Source organism: Mesoplodon densirostris, chromosome 14, assembly GCF_025265405.1.
Source record: "Mesoplodon densirostris isolate mMesDen1 chromosome 14, mMesDen1 primary haplotype, whole genome shotgun sequence".
NCBI lineage: Eukaryota > Metazoa > Chordata > Mammalia > Artiodactyla > Ziphiidae > Mesoplodon > Mesoplodon densirostris.
In genome coordinates, this window is record NC_082674.1 from 25,722,946 (window position 1) to 25,746,218 (window position 23,273).

A 23,273-nucleotide genomic window follows, 5' to 3' on the forward strand; every position below is an offset into this window, starting at 1 on the left:
AAATGTACAGTAAACATACTCAGAGGGCTACAGCCCACTCAACCTACCAACCCTCTTGTGTTTTTTATTAATCAATTAACTATAAAATTACAGAAGGGAAAAAAATAATTCATTATAAAGCCACTCTTAATAGAATGATCAAAAGAACAACCAATTATTTGCTTAACAAATTGTCAACGATTAGAAAAAATAATAGTGGAAAAGCAGCAGTATGATGAGTACTCATAAACTGCTAATTTGGTACAATCTTTCTGAAGGGTAACTTGGTCATATTTTAAAGAGCTTAAAAAGTTCTCACCATCTAAACCAATTATCCCGTTCCCATGAATATATCCTAAAGAACTAGTCTAATATAGAATTCAAATTTCACATACAAAGATGTCCATCCCACTATTATTTATAATTGTCAAACATTAGAAACAATCTAATATCCAAAGAGAGAACTGGTTAAATTATGTTGTATTCATACAATAGAATATTAGGCAGCCATTTTTAAAAATCACATTTTCAAAGACATGGGGAAGTACTTACGATGGTAAGTTATAAAAAGTAGGATATACAACTATATGATCAGCATAAGCTCAATTTTGTCATTACGCACACACACAAACACATATACACACTCATACATATAAATAGCATAGACAAAGACCGAAAGGAAATACAAAAAATATTAACAGTGTATATCTCTGGATAGTGAGATTGCAGGTAAATTTTTTTTCTCTTCTTTATAGCCATCAGCATTTTTCTAAATTTTCTGTAATAATCATGTAATTAGTTTTATACCCAGAAAACATTAAAAATTTACTCTGTAGTCAATTTTGAAATTTTTATAGTCTATATAATAAATAAGGAATAAATATTTACAGTACTCAAAAGTATATCTGAATGATGGGAAATAAATCACTAATATGTAAGAATATAATTTCCACATATGGATAGGTGGGTAATTTTGAATCCAAAAGATTACAGTATTTTATCTCAGTTCTTGAGTATAGAAAGTTGGTATTTAGTAAGAAATGCAAATCTTTAAATAAAATTGGTGCAAGGCATCTAAAAATTGTGCTATTCTGGCCTAACACTGAAGATATAAATGCTCTCCAATGTAATAATACCCATTGTTATATTAAAATAGGTATAATCTAGTACATACATGATGGCCAATATTAACTAATTGAATTAACTTTTTTTTTTTTTGCCAAAGTGACTTCGATAGGTCTATGCTAAAGGAAGAAATACAACACCATACCATTATTTTAGTTGGAAGAGCCGCACCAAAAATCATGACAAAAAAAAATTGCAGAACTGTAAGAAAATCCAGTGGTTTTTTGTTATTGTTAATGACTTCTTGCTAAAAATTCAAGTAAGAGAGTCAAATTGCTTGAAGCACTAAAAATGCATAGCAGCAGTGTATGGTCTGCAATGATTTGAAAAACACTAAGAACATTCTTCAATATTCCTCATTTGCAGACTACTGCCTATCAAGCACTATCTCTGAATTACAGGACTACACCTATGTTCTTTACCAATCTTGAATTTATATTGTGTTACAATACAGTAATGACACAAAGTGATGTCACACATAAAAAGGCAAACTGTATGTAATTTTAAAAGCTAACTTTAAAATATGATTCTAATATCTGTGATAAAAAAATCACATAAATATGTAAAATATAAAAATACATCCTAACATATTTTTACATAAGAGCTAAAGTTTACCACTTTTAACATAAAAATTCTGAAATGGAATTAATAAAAAACAATTTTCATATGTACCACAGAGCAATAAGTTTAAATCAGACTATTTTGAGTTGTGTAGCCCTTTATTAGCAACTAAAATAGAAGGTATCTGTTGTACAACACGGGTAGTAATTGACTATAACTGGAGATTTTTATATTCTAATACAGATCATTTATAAATGCAATTTCTTTATTAAAAAGCTTCCACCCTTTTTGTTTGTTTGTGTACAATTTGCAAAACTATTCTGAAAGCGGAGTATATGTGCACAAGTCTGCAAAGAGTGCAAATTTAGGATATGGTAAATGCTTTACAAGTTACTTTCAAAAAACTGACTGCCACAACTGTGCCTTTACATTGCCTTTTTTTTTTTGATCAAAATATTTTGATGCCAGCCTTCCTTCCACTGCTCTAAACTATAAAGCATTTTTTTAATGAGTTGAAATTAAGGAAGGACTACACCTACTAGAAAAGAAGAGAAGAAAGTTCTATTAGTTTGAGGTTTCAGAATCCCCCCAAACCAGGACCAGTATCTTGGTAAGGGTTAGGCTGGGACCCTGGACAGAGTATGAGTATGTGCAGGTGGCATCCCTGAGGATTCAGAGCTTCAGTGAACCGTGAGTGCTCCAGCTGCATAACTCACTGAACTGTCTTGCCAGTTTCGACACTGGCTTGACTGGGCATAATTCAAAAAGGAAAAGCTCATATTCATTCCATTCTTTTGCAGCTCTGTGATAGCCTAGAAAAAGAAAAATTTGGTTATGACAGACATCACACAAAAAAGTGAGCACTCTTTGAATGTGCTGGTAGCTTAACTTCGAAGCCTAGGTCTCTCTCTCACTCTTAGTTTCTTGAATTTCTCGTCGCCCCATATTAAATAGGAAAAAGAAAGAACTACTTATTTCATTCTCTCAAAGAACTTCTCCTAATCTAGCTTCTTGATAAATATCAGTCATCTTCCACTCTACCTCTCCCTGTACTTAATAAGGCACTTTAAAAAATAAATAAATAAAAAATTAAAAAAATCATAGTATCTTTCTTTCTATTCTCTAAACCAAACCTTGGCCACTTTCGTCTTGAAATGTTGGAGTCTTTTCTTTGTCTGAAATTTTAAACGTATATAAATTAAGTTCCAAATCTAAGAGGTATACCAGGGTTTTTACTTTAATTGTTAATTGGCTCATCATTTATTTTACTAAAGTTTTATTTGACCCAATTCAAACTTTAGTAAATTAGTATAGCTTATTCTAGTTTAAATTTCATAAATCAATTTAAGCACTTAACAGGCTTTTCTCCCAGTCAATCAACACTGATTAAGAGAAGACCTTTCCTAAAAATCCACAATGTACTATTTTTCAAATCACAGTAAAGTAATACTAGACCTTTAGGTTTCTACCCTAGACTAGACCTTTAGGTTCCTACCCTAGACTATTCTAGACTACATTACCAACTCCAGTATTTCTCTGCCTCTCCAAACAATGAACAGCCCATTATTACTTCCTCTAACCATTCCTGAGTGTACACTGTCTTCTTTTTGAGTCTCTCATTTTCTTTCAATTTCAGTTTTATTAGGAAAAAAATTAATGCTATTATCTCTTTAGAAAATCCAGCTAACCAAAACTTCTGCCTCTTTACCAGTCTTTAAGTGAAATATTGTTTTTGTTATAAGGAGAAAAACATATACATGTCATCTGCCTTGCTTTATTAAATTATGAATATCTAAAACTCAAGAGCAGAAACTTCCATTTATTTTTTATAAAGTCAAGAACACGAAATAAAACCAAAAAATTAGTAAGACCTTATTTCTTGAGACGTTACTTTGGTTTATATTTGTAAAGAGCATATTGGAATTGGCTCAGAGTCAAGAGAAAAAAATGGGTTTCTCTTCTAAATAACTTTCTGTATTTAAAAGAAAGTATTGACCTGTCATACAGTGATATATAATTTTATTTAAGTAACCAAAACAATGGAAATTTAAATTATCTTAAAGGAACTAGAAAGAAAATTGACTATATATCTAAAACCAAAGCTAATAAGGTGTCACAGATGATAACAATTAAGACATTTTGAAACATAATAGGATCAAATGTTAAAAAATCAAGGCTTCCTAAGGATACTCACATTTAATAACACCCCAATGGGATGTCTTCCACATATAGTATTATGGTATTTCTTCAAGTAATTGCTAAAAGATACAGGGTCTAATTGTTCTATAATACTCATACCCTAAAAAAAAAGAAGAAGAAGAGAAAAAAAAGAATGAAAGAAAAAGAAAATAAGACAATTTATTATTTCCTAATTACATTTTAAAACTGTTACTTAGAGCTAACAATCATAATTTTTCAATTAAGGAGAAGTAAAGAAAATACATTAAACATTAAACTCTGTGAAATATCAAATTCATTCATCCAAGGTAATCTCATTATAGTCAACCCTCAATAATATACATACTTTATTAAGTATGTATATTAAACATACTGAAACATTTAATTCCCAGTTTTCTCTGACCTCCTGGTATGTTTCTACACCACCTTCCCCAGTTGTCATTCAGCTCACAAATCCTCAAATATTTCACAATTTTATGTTTTTCATATATAATATTTACACAAGTAAACCTGCCGTGAAAATTTTCATACAAAATCTAAAATTAAATTTGATATATGGCTGTTTTTCCAATGTCCATTATATTTCTCATACCACTGGCATAAATAATCAAGAGCTGATTATAATTTAACTTTTTCCATAACATATACTTAAACATCAACAGTGTGTAAGGCATTTTGAATTATCAGTATTTAGGTATGTGATAAAAAGAGACCACAAACTAAGAAAATAGTTAATGTATTTTAATCAATTTAAAGCTCATAAAAGACTGATAAAAGCTTAAGCAAAATAGGTCTTTACAAATAAGTTGAAAAAATAAAAGTTCTTTATCTCTTAAGCTAGAATGCTTTGCTTTCAAGATTTTAATTGAGAATCAAAATTTTTAGACTACTATTGAAACAAAAACTATCATTTGGACACTTGTTTATACTTAATTCTGTATTCTGCAAATGCATTCAAAATAATGTGCTCAAAATACATCAATACAGAGCAACTTTAACTCATCTGAATCAAGCAAATAAATCAATGATTCTAACTCATCCATTCACCAACTACCTTACCTTGTTTTCTTATTCAGGTGAAATACTTTACATTTGTGTTTAATAAACTGGATTAATATCCTCTGGGAAAAATGTAAATGGTGGTTTAACTAAGGAATTAACTGATACATTTTTGTGTTTTTTTAATTATATTTTAACATGTTTTAACAAGCACAGTGTAAAATCACCTAGAGTAATCAGATGAACATTCATCTGAAAAATGATAGCCATCAGTAGGTAACACAGTACAAATATTGCAATGGCAGTACGTAAATCAAAATTTAATTTTATAAAGAATCTTTCTTCAGAATATCCAAGTCTTTCATAAACATTATCATATTTTCTACAAATATATCTGAAAGATAAGCATATGTGCGTATAGTCAACTTTCAATTGCTTGCACATCAATTAGCCACTCTCAGATTTATCCACAACCAGTGTTTAAGGCTAAGTTGGTTTTCCCCTGTCAACTAGGAGGCTTACAGGTCACCATTCTCCACTGACATTTGGTGCAAACCGAGTGAAATATGAACTAATTCAAAAGTTAAACCTAAGATAAACAATTAGTATTATAATTCTGGTACGTAGAAAATCACTCATATTTCTAAACCAAGTAGTAATGCAGAGATGGAGTTACAAATCTCTTCCATAAATATGCATAATCAAGGTAGAACTCCCTAAAGATGAAGAAACTAAGGCATAAAAAACGTTAAAAGCTTGTCTCAAATTTCTAATCCTAGGCTATTAGATTTCTAATCCCAGGCTTCTCATTGACTTACTCTGCTTCATATAGAATAACAAGAGACATACCAACAATTCTTTAATACTCTCACACAGGTACAATTGGTATACATATTATAAAAGAACTTTCAATGCTCCTGGGTGAAGTCTAGGACAGCTTACCTTAAATAGAATTCCACTTATTAATAAATCATGTAACACTGAAGTTCAAATGTATATTTTAATACTAAAATCTCAAAGCACAGTGTGAACAAACATCACATTTATATATATTAACGTGAGTAATTCAAAGAGAAGAAAACTAATGATCACATTTGTAGAAGAGAAAGAATTCAAAGTAACTGGCCAAGAAATTTCACACAGAAAATATAGAATTATAAATGTAGAGAAGTATAAATAAATAAAGTGTTCAAAATGAAGATATAATGGTTAAATTACAACACAGAAAGTAAAAAATTAAGGTGATGGAAGTTAAGGGACTACATTTAAAATTTTAATTTCCTGAAGTATACTATGTACCTACCAGGGCAATAATCAATTCCATTATACTCAATTCTCTAACAAATATGACAGTTAAGAGGTATGCCTTTTTGGGACTTGCCTGGTGGTGCAGTGGTTAAGAATCCACCTGCCAATGCAGGGGACGTGGGTTCGAGCCCTGGTCCGGGAAGATCCCACATGCCGCGGAGCAACTGAGCCCGTGTGCCACAACTACTGAGCCTGCACTCTAGAGCCCGTGAGCTACAACTACCGAGCCCGCATGCCACAACTACTGAAGCCCACGCGCCTAGAGCCCGTGCTCCTCAACAAGAGAAACCACTGCAATGAGAAGCCCGAGCACCACAACAAAGACCCAATGCAGCCAAAAGTAAAAAAAAAAAAAAAATTTATAAAAAAAAAAGAGGTATGCCTTTTTATAAAGGAGGGATAGAGAGAAAAATTAAGGCACTTCTCATGAGTGAAGCTCTCCAACTGGAAAATTGATAAAGTATGCAAACAACAGCAAAAATGATTAGTAAAACTGCAGAATGGGACACCCATTAACTAACACAGAACACTGACAAATAAGCTTTTGTATGTATTTATGTTTTGATGCAAACAATTTTGAAATTACTATTACCAAAATTCCAAGAAGATAAAAATGCTAGTTTGATATTACTGCACAAATTGCAAAAAGATGAAAAATAAAAATGCTTCCCAAATACGCCTAAAGAACTTTTTGATTTCTTAATATACTGGAAGATATGATCAGTAAATCTAAAGTCCAGGTGATAGAAAGCTTGCCTAGGGCCTGGTATATTGAGAATTTGTTCACATGAACTTAATCTAATATGAAGCAGTGAAGTGGGTCACTACCCATTCAGCTCTAAGATACAAACAGACATTATAAACACCAAGAGCCTATCCATCACAGTACGGGTTTCTGAGGAAGTTAACAGTTTCAGCAAGAAATTCTCAAACTGAAAGCTAACTCCCTACCTTGAGGGGAAGAAGGGCGGAGGGAATCTATCATTGTGCTGACTCTCCAAGTAATAAGTGAAAGCTTGTATTGTCAAATCCTAAATGGTAATCCCAAACCGAATAGGCAGTTTTAACTGCCTATTTAACAGAGCTGCAAATTTAAGACTCTAATAAGACAACAAAGGTCTTCCCTTTTTAATAAATTATTTAATTTGAATTTTATTTAATTTTAAATACTATCACCTAGATGTAATCTAAAGTAACAGACACAAAAGAGTAGCAAAACATTTTTAGAAGTCTTTGAGAAATAAGAACTAGAATCATGTCTATCAATTATTAACAGATAATTAAAACCATATTATCAAATCATTAGGACTGTGGCCTTATTTTTTAAAATAAGGATACACATTTATGTTGGAGAGATGGGTACACATTAAGGAAGATGAGGTAGGAAAAGGAAATATTCTAGTTTCTTTAAGAGGTATCAAGATAAAATCTTCATTAGAAAGAAATTTTATGGAAAAAAGAAATCACCCTAAATATAGCAATGTTAAGAACCAGTGTACTAATAAATAGCTACCTTAAAGATGATGCTGTAAACCCGACTAAAGACTACTAAAGAAACTAAACTACTGGCCTAAGTTCAAGAGAAAGAAGTATGAGTGGACAAACATGAACAATTTCACTTTCAGAAGAGTAAAAGGAAGAAAAAAAGTTGAAGTTAAAGTAAACAAAGTGACTACTAGTAAATTTGGAAGGAAAAGAAGTTACAAGCCTGACTACAATGACATTTTCAGATTCTCTCTGCCAAATCGTAAATAATATGCCAATAGCCATAAGGAAACACTGGTCTATATCAAAAGTAGTATGGAAAAAATAACCTATGATCATGTAATATATATAAAATATGTATAAATGTGGCTAATGTTTCCAGTATGTAATCTAAAAGGTTCACAAAAATCAACCTCTTAAAATATGTTCTGCTTTGGTCACTATAATTACTGAAATTGCAAAGTACTAATTTCCAAAAAACATGGTCAGTAGTCAGTAATATTCTAAGACTTTCAGAATCTATATCTCTTATAACTAGTTATTTTCTCCCAAATACAACATTTGGAAGATTGTTTGTTTTCCGATACATTCTTCCTTCCTTATGTGTTTTCTTCACATAATTAACTTCTAAGATATTCAAATGCTAGACATAAAATTTTTGCCAAAAAAAAAAAAAAAAAGAATTAGCAGTTTTTCTTTTGCTTTTGGAACTAAAAACTTTCATTTATTTTCTAGCATTTTAATAACTATATTTAATAAGACTTTTCTGATAAAAAAAAGGGACCAAAACTTAATTAACATAATAATTTTTAAAAAATTGAATCTAAAATTTTATACTTAAAAATAATCTTTTCACTCTGTCAAACTTTCCAAACGTATAATTACAATTCAGAATTGTTAACATTTTTGCAATACTTGTACAGAGAAGCATCCTACTATATTTTGCTCTGAAAAGATTGTATATAGCAACTAAGATATTAATTCTGAAATGAAAGAAATTATTTACAACATAAAATGACACTTGTGAAAAGCAAGATACAGTGGGATATTCACCATTTGGTTATATAAACCAATTAAGAAAACACATTGTATAAGAGTCTGCCTAGGGCCTCCCTGGTGGCGCAGTGGTTGAGAGTCCGCCTGCCGATGCAGGGGATACGGGTTCGTGCCCCGGTCTGGGAGGATCCTATATGCCGCGGAGCGGCTGGGCCCGTGAGCCATGGCCGCTGGGCCTGCGCATCCGGAGCCTGTGCTCCGCAACGGGAGAGGCCACAACAGTGAGAGGCCCGCGTACGGCAAAAAAAAAAAAAAAAAAAAAAAGAGTCTGCCTAATAGTGAGTGTACATATACTCATACATGTATAAAATCATATATACATGAGTATATGTACAGACCTAACCATGCTTATTATTTTAATCCATTTATTCTAACTCCCAGAATGGACTTATAACTTGAATTAATAGCATGCTAATAAAAGAACAGACCGCTTTAGACCCCTTTAAAAATTCTATATATTATTAAAAAATTCTATATATAAATAGAAATGTTTCAATAAACAGACCACAAAATCAAGTCCAAGTCAAATGTTACATCAAATACTAAATTCAGACATATTAATATGAAGCAAATACTCAATAATTCACTGAATTACAAATTCTTACATTTGAAAAATTAAATGTTGCCTGATTAAAGTTTACCAATGATTTAAAGAGCTGAGTAGAAATCAAAGGGAAAGAAGATGAACAGGAAATTTTCTTCTACTTCAACAGATCAGGGGCCATAATAGGCTAGCTCAAACTCACCTACGAAGCTATTCTGGAATAAAGTTGTTGGGACTCTCTCCATATTACTGAAGTGGATATCCAGGGGTGGGTATGGGCAAGTCTATTTTGAAAAAGTTCCACAAGTGATTTCAGTTGTAAAGATGGGGTTGAGGATTTCTATAGTAGACAACCTTATCTCTGCCCTGGCTTTGATTACCATCTACATGTTGAGAATGCCCAAACTTACTCCAGACCTCTTCTCTGAGCTCCCAACCAATATAGTCAATCCATTAGCAAAGCCCTGATGAATACAAGAACTCAAATCTATGAACTTCTATCTCCACTACTACCACCCCAGTCCAAATTACTATTTTCTCTCCCCTAAACTCCTGCCAATGCTCACTGTTACTACTCCTGACCTTCTTGTAGAATCTATCTATTCTCTACACAACCGCCAGACCGACTTTTAAAATAATTATTTCATTACTACATCATTTCACTTCCCACCATATTCACATAAATTTCTTACCCTGGACTATAAAGCCCTACATTATCTGATCCCTGCCCACCTCTCTTACCAGAGCTGTGTCACTCTAATCCCTATCTACTATATTCCTACAACCCTGACCTTTTTCCCATTCTTCTAACACACTAGCCTCTTTCTCATCATAAAGTTTTTGCAATGGCAGTTCTGTCTAGAATGCTCTTCCCTCTAATCTTCACTTGGTTTTCTCCTTCTTATTTATACCTCAATTTAATATTCCTTCTCAGGAAGTCTTTCTCCAATCATTCAATCTAAAGCAGCCTAGAATTATATACTATTTAAAAACCCTTTTAATATTTTCTGCATAGCACACATCACTATTAGAAACTAACATATACAATATCCTTAACTTAAAAAAAAAAAATGTGTATCTCCTCCTGTTAGAATAAAATGTCCGTGAGAGCAAGTTGGCTTGTTTACTGCCATATCTCCACCAGTGCCTAGAACTGTAAATGCACTCAAAAATAACGGGTGAGGGCTTCCCTGGTGGCGCAGTGGTTGAGAGTCCGCCTGCCGATGCAGGGGACACGGGTTCGTGCCCCGGTCCGGGAAGATCCCACATGCCGCGGAGCGGCTGGGCCCGTGAGCCATGGCCGCTGAGCCTGCGCGTCCAGAGCCTGCGTGTCCGGAGCCTGTGCTCCGCAACGGGAGAGGCCACAACAGTGAGAGGCCCGCATACCGCAAAAAAAAATAAAAATAAAAATAAAAAATAACTGGTGAAAAGAAAATCCAAATGCCTACTTGGTTGACACCTCCACTTGGATGCCTTAAAAGCAATAGCAAATATAACATATCCTAATACAATTTATGATCACCCTACCTCGTAAAAAATCTAGTCCTATCTTCTCGTGCTTCCGACCTAAGAGAACAGAACCAAGACTTAACCAGCAGCATAAGCCAGATATTTAGGAAACATCCTTTTTTTACTTTTTTATTTTTTATAAATTGTTAAAGGTTACATTCCATTTACAATTTTACAAAATACTGGCTTTACTCCCCATGTTGTACGATACATCCTTGTAGCCTATCTTACACTCAATAGTTTGTACCCCCCACTCCCTCACCTCCATGTTGCCCCCCCCACTGGTAACCACTAGTTTGTTCTCTAAATCTGTGAGTCTGCTTCTTTTTTGTTATATTCACTAGTTTGTTGTATTTTTTAGAAGGAATCATCCTTGATACTTCCTTCCCCTCCAAGTTCAATTGATCTCCAAGTTCTATCATCAATTTGTCTCTAAAATATACTGGATACATCCACTCTGTCCCTCTCTTCCACCATCACCAACCCATCCACTGTCTGAATTAACATGTCTCACTTGGATTATCAAACTAGTCTACTTATTTCTCCTCTGGCCTCCCTCCAACCCATTTGCTGCACTGCAACTATACGATCTATTCACATACAATCTGATTTTATCACTTTCCTATTAGATATCCTTTAAACAGCCTGTTCTAGATTCTCTAGCCTAATTTCTCACTACTCTCCCATCCACTCATCCATTAATTTAACAAATATATATACTGAGTACCACAAACAGGCTGATATAAAATGGACAAAGATCCTGATCTCACAAAGCTTATAATCTAATAGGGCAGGTTTTCATCAACAAATCAACAAATAATAAATCACAGAGTAATAAGTACTAAGAAGAAAAATAAAGCAGGGTAAGGTCACAGAATAACTGTTCACCACAGGGGCATAATGGAAAATTGTGGGTACATTTCTGGGTTGTGCCAATAACTAGAAGATACTGTCAGAGGATTTGGTAGGTGGAATCCAGGGATGCTGACTGTCCTGCACTACAGGACAGTCCCACACAGAAAGTACTGTTCTCATCCTATAACACTTTCACATGTCCATGTATGCGAAAAACCTGCTTATAATTATCTACACTCTAAGGCCATTTTACATACAAACACAAAGAAGTTTTGCATGATTTTAATATACAATAGTTTTCCCAGGAACAAACTATCATATAAAGTGAGGGAAGACTGTACTTTGTTTCGTTTACAGTTTTGCTAAGAAATGTTCACCATTTTGGAAAATCAAGTCACCCACCAATGTAACTTGGTAAATGTAAGTCACAAATATAAACAACTGTTTGTATGTGGCTGTTATATTAATGATACTATGTGTAAGCATCTAACTACTTCATTGTCTCTTTTAGTACAGTTGGTGCCTGAGCATTTACATTATTAAATATATATTAATTTATTATAAATTACTTTCCTTTTATTTCTTTCTCAGAGTACACTTAGGGTATTCATTTAATTCAATTATGTATATAGGAAGATTATAGTCACCAATTCATCCATTTGAAAAATATTTGTTGAGCACCTACTTATGTTCCAATCACTATTCTAAGCACTTGGATACATTAGTGAACAAAACAAATATCCTTCTGTAATAAATAAGTAAAATATTCAGTTTCTTAGAAGAAAAAGTGGAACACGGTAAGGTAAGGTGGACTGGGAATGCTAAAAGGGTGGAGTGTAAGATGTCAAATTAAATACGGTGGTCAGCAGGCCACCTTGGGAAGGTGAAAATGGAGCAAAGCCATAAAGTAAGTGAGACAGTCCAGTGCAAAAAGGGCAAAAGCCCTAAGCTAGGCACATATATGGCATTATCAAGAAATAGTAAGGAGACCAGTGTATCCACACTGCCTCATAAATATCTTATATCTCTATATTGTAACAGCTTCTTTCTAAATCTGTTCGATGATTAGACTGTAAGATCCATTAAGTGGGAGATCATGTTTTCTCTTCTTAATATCTTCAATACTTCACATAGTACCAGACACACAGTGGATACTCATTAACCATTTGCTATATGAAGAAAATAAATGATATAGAACTAGGAAAGTTTTCTGAGGCAACTAAGAACTAAACCTCAGAAAAAAAAGATTAGAATAGTAGCCAGAAAAGAATTAATTGACTGAAATGGCAACATAATGAAGCCAAAAAAACCCCAAAAGTCAGTGAATTAAAATCCAAACAAAATTCCAAAGGTAAAAGCATCAGGCCACAATTGGATTTAAAGTAACAAAATAAATTTAAATATGATAAAATCTCGTAAGTAACTATTTTGTATGATAAAATCTCCTAAGTAACTGCATTCATTCCATTTGACTTTTAATAAAATAATACTACTCAATATAATCTACTTATAGTTTCAGATCCAGATTCCTTAGTAAAATGTTTTATCTACTTTAGACTAAATATTTTTATACTAAAACATATACATAAAGCTTTTCGCACACTGGTAAAGTTGACTTTTTAACTTTAACAGGTTACAGACTTAAAGGCTGGTGGAGTTTAAAGACAATTTAGAGACCAAGCCTCTCCAAGTCTCTCATTTTAGAGATGACAAATTGAAGACTAGAAAATTGAAATGATCTATTGAAGGTCAGAGCGAATTAGTGATATATCTGCTAGATTCAACTCCTGGGCTAGTTAAGAATACAATAATGCTTTAAAATTCTAATTTAAAACAAATTCAAATTCCATTTAAGAAAAATCCAAATGGCCAAAAAATATAATTAAATAATAAAATAAACTTAGAATTTGCTATGGTTGTTTCTGCTTAACAGTAAGTAATGGAATTAGTATCCCATTGTCCCTAAAACTAAGACATTCCCCAAATAGTATCTAAAAATCTGTATCTAATTATTCAAGGTGTAATTAATCAAATAAAACTAAGATGAAGGAAATTTCTACTAATAGAACAGGGATTATTTTTATAATCAATATCACATGATTACAAAATATATATTGCACATTTAGTTAAAGATAGGGAAAGAATTATTAGCCCATTGTATAGTTTAACATATTAAGTCTTGAATCACTAATCTGAAATTAAAGAAAAAATCTTAGAGCAGTAAAACCCCACACCTGAAGGACTTACCATTTTATCTAGATGTTCAATGGATCTATAAATCTCCCCCTGGGATTCATCATAGTAACTGTAACGGAACCTTTGACCTTGAAACAAATATCATGTACAAAATAAAATAGGGAAAAATTAGAAGCTAAAAAGAAAGCAAGCGCTTACCAAATAATTTCAGTTCTCATGGAAGGCAAAGCACAGCTTAAGCCTCTGAGAAGATCATTCCCAAGAGCCCTTGTACATAAAAATAAAAGGCATATTTGGGAAGGTAATAAAGAAATGATATATCACCAGTGTTTCATGATGTTAAAAACTATTTCAAACTGTAAAACCTTAAAGTCATGAGCAATACAGAAGACTATGGAAACAAACAGTTTAAAAGTTAGAAGCATTGTTAAACATATTATATCGGTCTATAATGGAAAGTAAACGCCAAGAATATGATTCAAGAAAATTTGGCTTAAGGAAACTATCTCAATTTAACAAATTAATGAAAGCTTAGCTTTTGTTGTACAAATGCAAAGATTTAAACTCTACTACAGAAAAGAAAGAAAAAAAGTAGGTCAGAGATATATGTGGCTTGTATAATTTTTATGACCTAGATTTTTAAAATTTATCTCATTTTTGCAAAACTTTCTACTTGGAAAAGGATCAATACAAGTGCCTTCAAGTAGGATACACAGAAGTATAAATATAACAAATAGTCCTACTCTGACAATAAAATCTCAACAAAGGTACAAGCACAGGACATTCAATGTTTAGCTATTCTCCAAAGAACACAGAGGGTAAAGTGGAAGAAGTTTAAAAAGAAGGTAGAAAACAAAAGGCTCAGGAAATAAATTTTGCTTCCTACTATAGTCAAAGAAAAGCCAAAAGTTAAACATATTCATAATTAATTACATATTATTATTCAACTGATTATGTTGTATTTCAGATATATCTAAACCTATTTTTCAGCAGTGCCTTTATTTCCAAGAACTCATTACTTTTATATTCTTTATTTTTAAAGGTTCACCAAAATGCAATTCTGAAGGTATTAGAGTACACTAATCATACACACACATACTATGCATCTTGTGCTTCAATTTTACAGCGAAGTTCACATATCCAATTATTATCCTCCCATCTGAGGAGGTGGGTTTCTTTGGCTGGATAATTATGATTTTTAAGTTTTCTGTTTATCTCACTAAAAAAATCACCTTATAAATAATGAGCCATGTAAAATTATAACACCCTTTTGATGTCCTTTTTTAGAGAAACTACACATCACAGTTCTTAACATTTCATTAACTTGTTGATGCTAATCATCTCTGATGGTCACCTTTCTACAACATACCGTATTTCCTTAACTTTCACATATTAACTTTTCACATACATTAACATGCACAACTACTCAATGTGGCAGTTCTTATTTCCCCGCACCCCCTGCCCAGCGCCATTATTAAATAAATATTGCATCTTAAAATTCATGATATCCTATAATCAAGCAATAGGGTTCTGAGACAATTACCTGCATTCTGAATATAACAACCTTTTCTGGTAAACATTGGAGATTACTGCATGTTGCTATAACTATCAGATTCATTACAGTCCTTGCACTAAAAAAATTCTTAAACAGTGACAATTCTATCACTGAGTACCCCTATATTAAATAATTCATCAGACGTTTCTTACAAAATTTAGAGTTAAGTATAGCTTTGTTTTTCTTTAAAGAATACATGTACTTCCTCCTAGCTAACAACAGGAACTATATAATTCACCCTATTTTTCCTATTTGCCAGCTGGCTGCCAGAAGGTTCAAAGCCAAATATAAAGTCTGTCATAATAACTTAGTGATTCAATTCATTGGTACTAAATTTCTACTTCTGTTTCAAAGTTCTTTTGATGAAGCTGCCCCAAATCTTCTGTGAAATGAATAAACAATTAAAAGAATAATCTTAGACAAGAAAATTCTCACTCACTGTCACTGTAATAAGAGTAATATCCTTGGATGAAATCAAGATGAATATTCTTTGAACCTGAGCTGCTTCAGGTTTATACTAACACATTCTCTTTTTCTTGCTTCTGATGATAACTGTCAGTTTTAGTTGTCAATAATCCCTGTGACTGGGACATAACTGTCTTATCTCAAGACTGCTACTCTCAGGTGCAGAGAAAAATGCATGTACTTTGTGACATTTACTATTCGAAAGTCTTTTCTATTTACTTCCAAGTTCAGAGCCACTGTTTCAAACGGCTGAAGTTGGTCAAACCTGCCTTAATCATAAGTCAAAAATGTAACTATATTTTAAAACGCGGTCTTATTCATATGGACCATTTTCAATGTAACTTTCACTTAAAAACTACTTCTGAAGTAAGAGAGAAGTACATAGAATGTTTAAAGTAAGTTAAAATACTAAATCAACATGTGATTTAATAAGAATGACAATATACACAGAAAATCAATGAGCAAATGTTTAATATTTTGCTATCTACTTTTTGCTACTCTTTAGTAGCCACCTTGCATTTAGTAGCTGAAGAACTGAGTAGGAATATTTGCTAAGCGTTAAAGGATTTATCAGTTAAGAAGCTAAATTTACACTACTAAGCTACTACACTGAAAAAAGTATCCTACTTATGATAGCTCAAATTGTCTTACGATCATTGTTTTTAATTATACAAACATTTCAAAATTACTTTTCAAAATTGCTACATTCTGGTCAATATACTTAAAGAAAGCATCTAATTTGAAGTAAATAGTTGCCATCATCCTAGCCTAAATGTATATACACACATATGCATGAATATATGTGTGTGTGCACATGAGTACACACACACAAGTTCAGTTAAATACCACTACTTGGAATTTGAGTTCAAAAGATTTTTTTTGTTTCTAATTATTAAAAAATAAAGTTTATCAAGATTTTATTTAACAAGAAATAAAAAAAGACAACCCTAGTGTAATACACTGATCATAAATGCAATTTTAAGTATTTATTGTTCATTTAAAACATATTATGATTTCATGTACCTCATGAGTTTTGTTTTACAATATTTTTAACATTCAGTTAAGTTTATGCATCTAAACTGAACAAATACAGTTGCCTATGTGCCTGGAGAACTGGACTTGTGAACTTTTATATAAGTATGAATAAAGCATATCACATAGTAAGAGAAAATTACTTACCTGAAACTTATCCTTTCAGAAGGTACACTGGGAAAATGGATTCTTTGAGCCCCTGTTTCAACTCCAAGTATGAGCTTTCTAGCTTTAAGAGCCATTGACACTGCCCCTAGGGGCAGCACAAGCTTTGGAACTCCCCTAGTGAGTATGTCAGTAGTTTCTTCAGGTGCCTTCCCTCAGTTCTTTTCAAATTCAAAAGATGAGAGGAAAAATAACCCAAGAAAAAAATCCTGTAAAGCAGAAACCTTACTCTTTGAGGGAAGGAGGGTAGCTCATTTGTGAATCCATTCCAGAGCACGCTTTCTGAGAAAAAGAAATACAGGTAAGTAATTTTCCCATCTCCAAAGGTGACTGGTGATTAATGAGTGGATTCACAGAGTGTGGAGAATAAGCTCCAGGGATGTCTGTTTAACACACAACAATCAACTAATGAGGACAAACATAACAATGAATGGTACAAGAACCAACACTACTTTTGAATTACCTCAAAACAAAAAGTAAAAAAAATATTAAATACCTCAACATTAAGCTATACACTAGATTGCAGAAATAAACATGAGCTTGGAAAGTTGTTCAATAAAGCCCCCAAAAGATCAGTCAGTAAGACAGACTACCAGACATATGTCCAGTAAAAACTGTACTGTTACACATTTACTTAATCACTTTATGTTTATATGTTAAAACGTTTTCAAATATTTGAGTTAAACCTCACAACAACCTGTGAGATAGACTATTAAACCACAGTACACTAAGGACCTAAACTGGGGACACTCATAATTGACATCACTACCAAAGAAAAAATGTACTTCATAAAGAAAATATTATCTAAGTATCTCAAATAAGGTAATCGTTTTTATAAGCAAAATACTATAGTCCTTTCATTCTGAAGTCTTAGTTATAATGTAAAATTATTGGCTTTATCTCAAACTTGTAAAAGATCAAAACCCTAAATATGTGAAATCAGTATGTACCAATATTTGAGAAGACAAATGTGAAAGCCTGAATAAGATATATTTCAGGAATTAGCTAACTTACACTCAAACCAATTTAAATATTTAGAAAACAGTAATACCCTCAGACCCAAGAGACTAACAACAGAAAGGAAGAAGAGTATGCATGAATAATCACATGTTAATATATATTAAATTAGAAATCTGAATAAAGATATAAATTTCATAAACACTGAAGGAGAATGCCAATTTTAATAAGTGGCACATATTTATAAAAAAGAAATTACGTAAACCTAGACAAATGTAAGTTTATAGATAAAAATCCAAAACTGCTGAAGTGACTGTAGTGTAAACTCTATTCATAGTTTAACAAAATAATATAATTTATCATTAACATCTACCAAATAAATTTATTGAAACTGATTTGAACTTAAAACTACCATTTAAAAAGAAAATTAAATAGAAGCATGAACCCACTTTTAAAGAATCAATTTCTGTTAGGTCCAGTTTCATTCAGAAACTTCTTAGAAGTTAACTGAAAGTTATGTTAATGAAAGTTGTCAATAATCTAAATTTGGAAGTATAAGGTTCAGGGTGATCAGGAAAACACAAATATTAACAGTATATATGGAAAAGAGCAAAAATGAAACTCAGGAAAGTAGAATAAAAATTCTACTAACTAGAAAAACTACAATAGGTCCAGACAAAATCCTCTTACATGGAGTCATCCTCTAGGATGTGGAACTTGGTAAGTACACAAAGTATGGGGACAACATTACTTCACCATGGTAAAAGTCAAATACTAGCAGTAAATGTATGCCACTCTTCCTGATAGTAGCAGGAAAGGTGAAAAGAGGTGGGATCATTAAAACGTTACCAGGGAAACAACATCCTATTGGACTCCCTAATGATCAAATAAAAGGCAGGAATTGAAATGCAGGGGGTTGGCGGGGTGATTCAAATGAGGGGATAGAAAGACAGGGCACAATAGAATCTAGGTTCCCAACTCTCCCTTTGCTTCTCTCACCCAAAAAGAAAAATTGAGAGTATTTTAATCTTTCTATTTTTCTCTAATATCTCTTTCAAGTCTAAATAAGAGCTAAATGGTATCTGAAAGATGAACATCTTTAAAGCAAAATACCCTTAAAAAAAAAGTCATTCTTATAATGGACATTGGCTAACAAATAAGGTTGACAAAGGCAAAATCCTTCCAGTTACATACATATAGGTCTCCTAACTGTCTCTATCATCAAGTTTCTCATTTTATTTTCCACAGAAGCTGGACATTATATTATATAAAGAGAAATGACCACTAGAGATGAAAGATGTCGTCACTGCCAGTACTCTATTATTCAACAAAAACAAAAAAATTCCACTGTATATATGTGAGTAATTGATCAACTGTACCACAATCAATTAAGTGATTTTTCTTCAAAAACCAGCTATTCAGAAACGTGGAGTGTGTTAAGAGCCTAACTCAATGAAACTTCTAAGATCTCTGAGTACTTGAGGAAATGAATCCTTCCTGTGAAATGACTTAGAATTCAGTGTCATCATTATTTAGTATGGTAAGATCAATCTGCACAGCATCTTTAAAACAAGAAGAAGAAACTACTAAGTATTATTGTCATGAGAAAAAGCTAGACTTTTGAGATGGAAATATACCTCTCATTAATTTAGGAAAGATGACCAATGCCAATAAAGCATGAATTTGAAAAATATGAAACAATTTCTAACTAACCACAGTTTAACCCATAACTAGCCAATGATTCATATTATTTCAACAGGCATATAAAATAGAAAATGATGCTTATTTTACAAGAATGACAGTTACTATTACTATTGTAGAAAGGAGTCTACCAGTTTTGGAATAGTGTCCATGTAACTCTTTCCACTTACTCCCAAACCTCCATCAAATTTCCTAACAAGAATTAGTACAGTGCTTTCCATAAGTACAAAGTAAGCACTTAATGAGTATTGTTAGTGATAGTGATACTGAAAAAATAAACACTTGAAAAAGTTCCATTACTTAATCACCAAATGGAAATATAAATATGTTTTAGTCTCTAGATGATTCCCATAGCTAACATTTATCAACCTCTGGAAATTTGGAGTTCTTTTTTGTAATTATCACCAAAAAATTCTATCTTGCAATTTAAATTCCAAAATTTTCAAGAAATCAGGAGATCAAATGGCCTAAATAATTTTCTGAGGACCTAGATAGAATATAAGACAAAATTCATCTTTCTCTCTCAACATTCTACTTAAATATAGTAGTGGCTTAGGATTTGCTTTATAATCATCAATGAGGTAAAAAGGATGAGTCCACATAAAAGAGCAATATGAAAACATCTACTGGGACTTCCCTGGTGGCGCAGTGGTTGAGAGTCTGCCTGCCGATGCAGGGGACACGGGTTCGTGCCCCTGTCTGGGAAGATTCCACATGCCGCGGAGCGGCTGGGCCCATGAGCCTGCGCATCCGGAGCCTATGCTCCGCAACAGGAGAGGCCACAACAGTGAGAGGCCCGCGTATCACAAAAATAAAACCCCAAAAATCTACTCATGTTTTATGTGGATTTATGCTGTGGTTGTATGTGCTGCCAAACTTGAGGGAGGGACCTGAAGAACACTATCAGGGGAGCGAATTATTCAAATCATAAAAGTGATTTTAAATGATTCATAAGAGCCTTAATTAAAAGAGGGAGGGGACACATGCTTCAGGAACTTTTAATTTCTAAAACATGCTTTATTATCAACACAAATTCATAATACTAAGTAAAATAGCCTTTTTTTTCAATAATGATACTCCCTAGTTTTATTACTAAACTTCAAAGTTCCCAAGAACTCTTTCAAGCATCTACCTACTCAGATCTAAGTAATATACTTATATCCATAAAAAATAACTTCTGCCAAAGGTAACAAACCAACTAGCAAATAGAAGTCGTTATTAAAGAATCCTGAGAGCCTCTTAAGGAGTTTGACAAGGTAGCAGAGCTACATGCATACCCTAATCCAAGGCTTCCAACCTGAGCACTATCAACATTTGGGGCAGGATAATGCTTTGATGTGGGGGGCTGTCCTGTGCATTGTAGGATGTTTATTTAACAGCTTTCCTGGACTCTACTCCTTAGATGCCAATAGCATCCCCACCTCCTTCCCCACCCCAGCTGTGATGACCAAAAATGTCTCTAGGCATTTCCAAATGTCTCCTGGGGGGACAGTTAGCCCCAGCTGAGAAATCAGTGCCTTAAACATAAATACTTATCTATACCATTAGGGAGGATGGTTCTCTTGCACCGAAATCTCAAGGCCATGCATAGTGCAGCATGAGGTAAGAGAAGAAGAAACCAGCCTATCCAGGCCTGATAAAAATGTTGAATAAACTCCAGCAATCAATGATAAGACATGTAAAAGCCAGGTCTCCCTATATCTCATTAAGGATGTTTTTCTGGCCATTCTGTATCTGAAAATTTATGGCGTTGTGCCTTATGTTTTTACTATAATCAAAGAAATAACTGAAGAATGAACAGATAATGGCATCCTTAAACCATTAAAATAAATGAGTCAAAGAGATGTCCTAAAAGGAATAGGATTCAGAAATATTCTACAACAGTAATGGATAAATGAGAACAAATTGTATTCAAAGAATTCAAAAAAAACCGAAACTTACTGAACAAGGCATCCATAGATGTCTCACTTCCTTTATGATCTATTCACTGTGAAGCTTCCTTATTCTTTTAATTCACAATAATAACAAAAATCTCTTAGGAGTTCTTACCCTTATGAACCATTACCAATTTAGACCACAGTGCTAATAGCTAACATGTTACAACCTTTGGAGGGTAGCTCTAAACTGATGGCAACTATGGGCAAAAATTAAGCACCAAAGGAAAAAAAAGAAAGAAGAAAAGACTAATTACAAAAAAGAAAATGTGGAAAAGGACTTGCATAGCACACAGTGCTCTTCTACGGTCTAAAGAACATTTGTTTTATCCACCAAAAATTTAACTTCAGAGAATCTATCACACAACTCTAACTGGAAATGGGGTTAAAAAATCTTAGCTCCCACTAACCTAAGTGTCTTAAGCAAGGATGCCCTCACAGTGTGAATCCAATTATACCAGTCGCCTTTGGAAATGTATCCATAATCCCCTATTACAATCTCATCCTTTTTAAATGACCAAAAGACTTTTTTTAATTCACCTTTAAACATTGTTGCTAAAAGTAAAACTTTCCACAGAAAGTGATAAAGAACTGAAAATCAGAGCTTAGAATGAAAAGATACCTTTAACCACAAGTACATAATATCTACCATGAAATGTTAAAATCTAGAACTTACCCCAATGGCAGAAATCAGAAGAAACCACAAAGAGATTACTAGGATCCGCTAGATATTTACTGAAGAGTTTTCCGAATTCCTGTTCTTTTGACTCACTCAGAGCTCCAACCAACACAGGAATAATGGTAAACTCATCCTTATGGCTTAAAGAAAACAGAAAAAAAAAAAAAAAGTCATTTAAGAAATATAAGAATAAAAATAGTTTTCCATTGTGTTGGCACTAAAAAGTGGAACATTTATTAATAGTGGAATGGATAATATACATAATATTGCTGAATTCTTAAAATCTATAAATTAATGTTTAAAGAAAACCATTTAAAAATATGAGGTACAGAATACTAAAAATATCTATTTAAATTACAGAAATGTACAATACTTCTTTAGGTAAACAAAGCTATTTTACTACTAATAATATCCTCGAATATAAAGATAAGCCCATCAAACCATCACCAAGTCAAGTCTTCTCAACTACCCATAAAAGCTACAATCATCTCTGCCCAATGCTTCTGTAATTTTAAGAGTATTAAATTCTTCCTCACTTATTTTAATTCTATCCGATTATAAATACCACCATTTCTGGCACTTGTTCTATAAACCTGCCAAGTGAGACCTACAAAACTTATCTTGGCTCCCGTAAGATTCACCAAATGCACCTTACTCCTATACTAATAAACAGATACAGGACAGTCTGAAGATACAACTCAAATTTCACCGGCATCTAGGGTGGACATAGAATTCAAGGAAATAGATATTAATTTCTAGCAGCAAGAAAAAGACGCCACGCCCATCCACAATGTTTATGGTATATCCACAAGTCCCTTTTTCACTCTATAGGTTGAAAGATTTATGGAAAAGGAACAGAGCAGATTAATTAAGAATAACTGTGACGGGCTACAGAAACAGACCTTTTAAATTTTTCATTGTAGTGAAATTTTGTTTACATGTATTCAATATTATTTATATTCTAAAGGATCCCAGATTTGGAATTTTAGA

At 32.9% G+C, this 23,273-nt stretch overlaps 1 protein-coding gene across 3 annotated transcripts in view; it reads right to left on the reverse strand.

Moving 5' to 3' along the window:
* Window positions 1–1,804: 1,804 nt before the first annotated feature.
* MEMO1 (mediator of cell motility 1) overlaps window positions 1,805–23,273 on the reverse strand; it is a 130,378-nt gene continuing 108,909 nt past the window's right edge. For all 3 annotated transcript variants that reach the window (XM_060117042.1, XM_060117041.1, XM_060117040.1), the window contains 4 exons: window positions 22,281–22,423; window positions 13,847–13,923; window positions 3,860–3,964; window positions 1,805–2,477 (listed from right to left, as the gene is read on the reverse strand). In XM_060117042.1, the coding sequence (XP_059973025.1) occupies window positions 2,346–2,477; window positions 3,860–3,964; window positions 13,847–13,923; window positions 22,281–22,423 (457 nt within the window). In that variant the 3' untranslated portion in view covers window positions 1,805–2,345. The remainder of the gene's footprint in view (window positions 2,478–3,859; window positions 3,965–13,846; window positions 13,924–22,280; window positions 22,424–23,273) is intronic.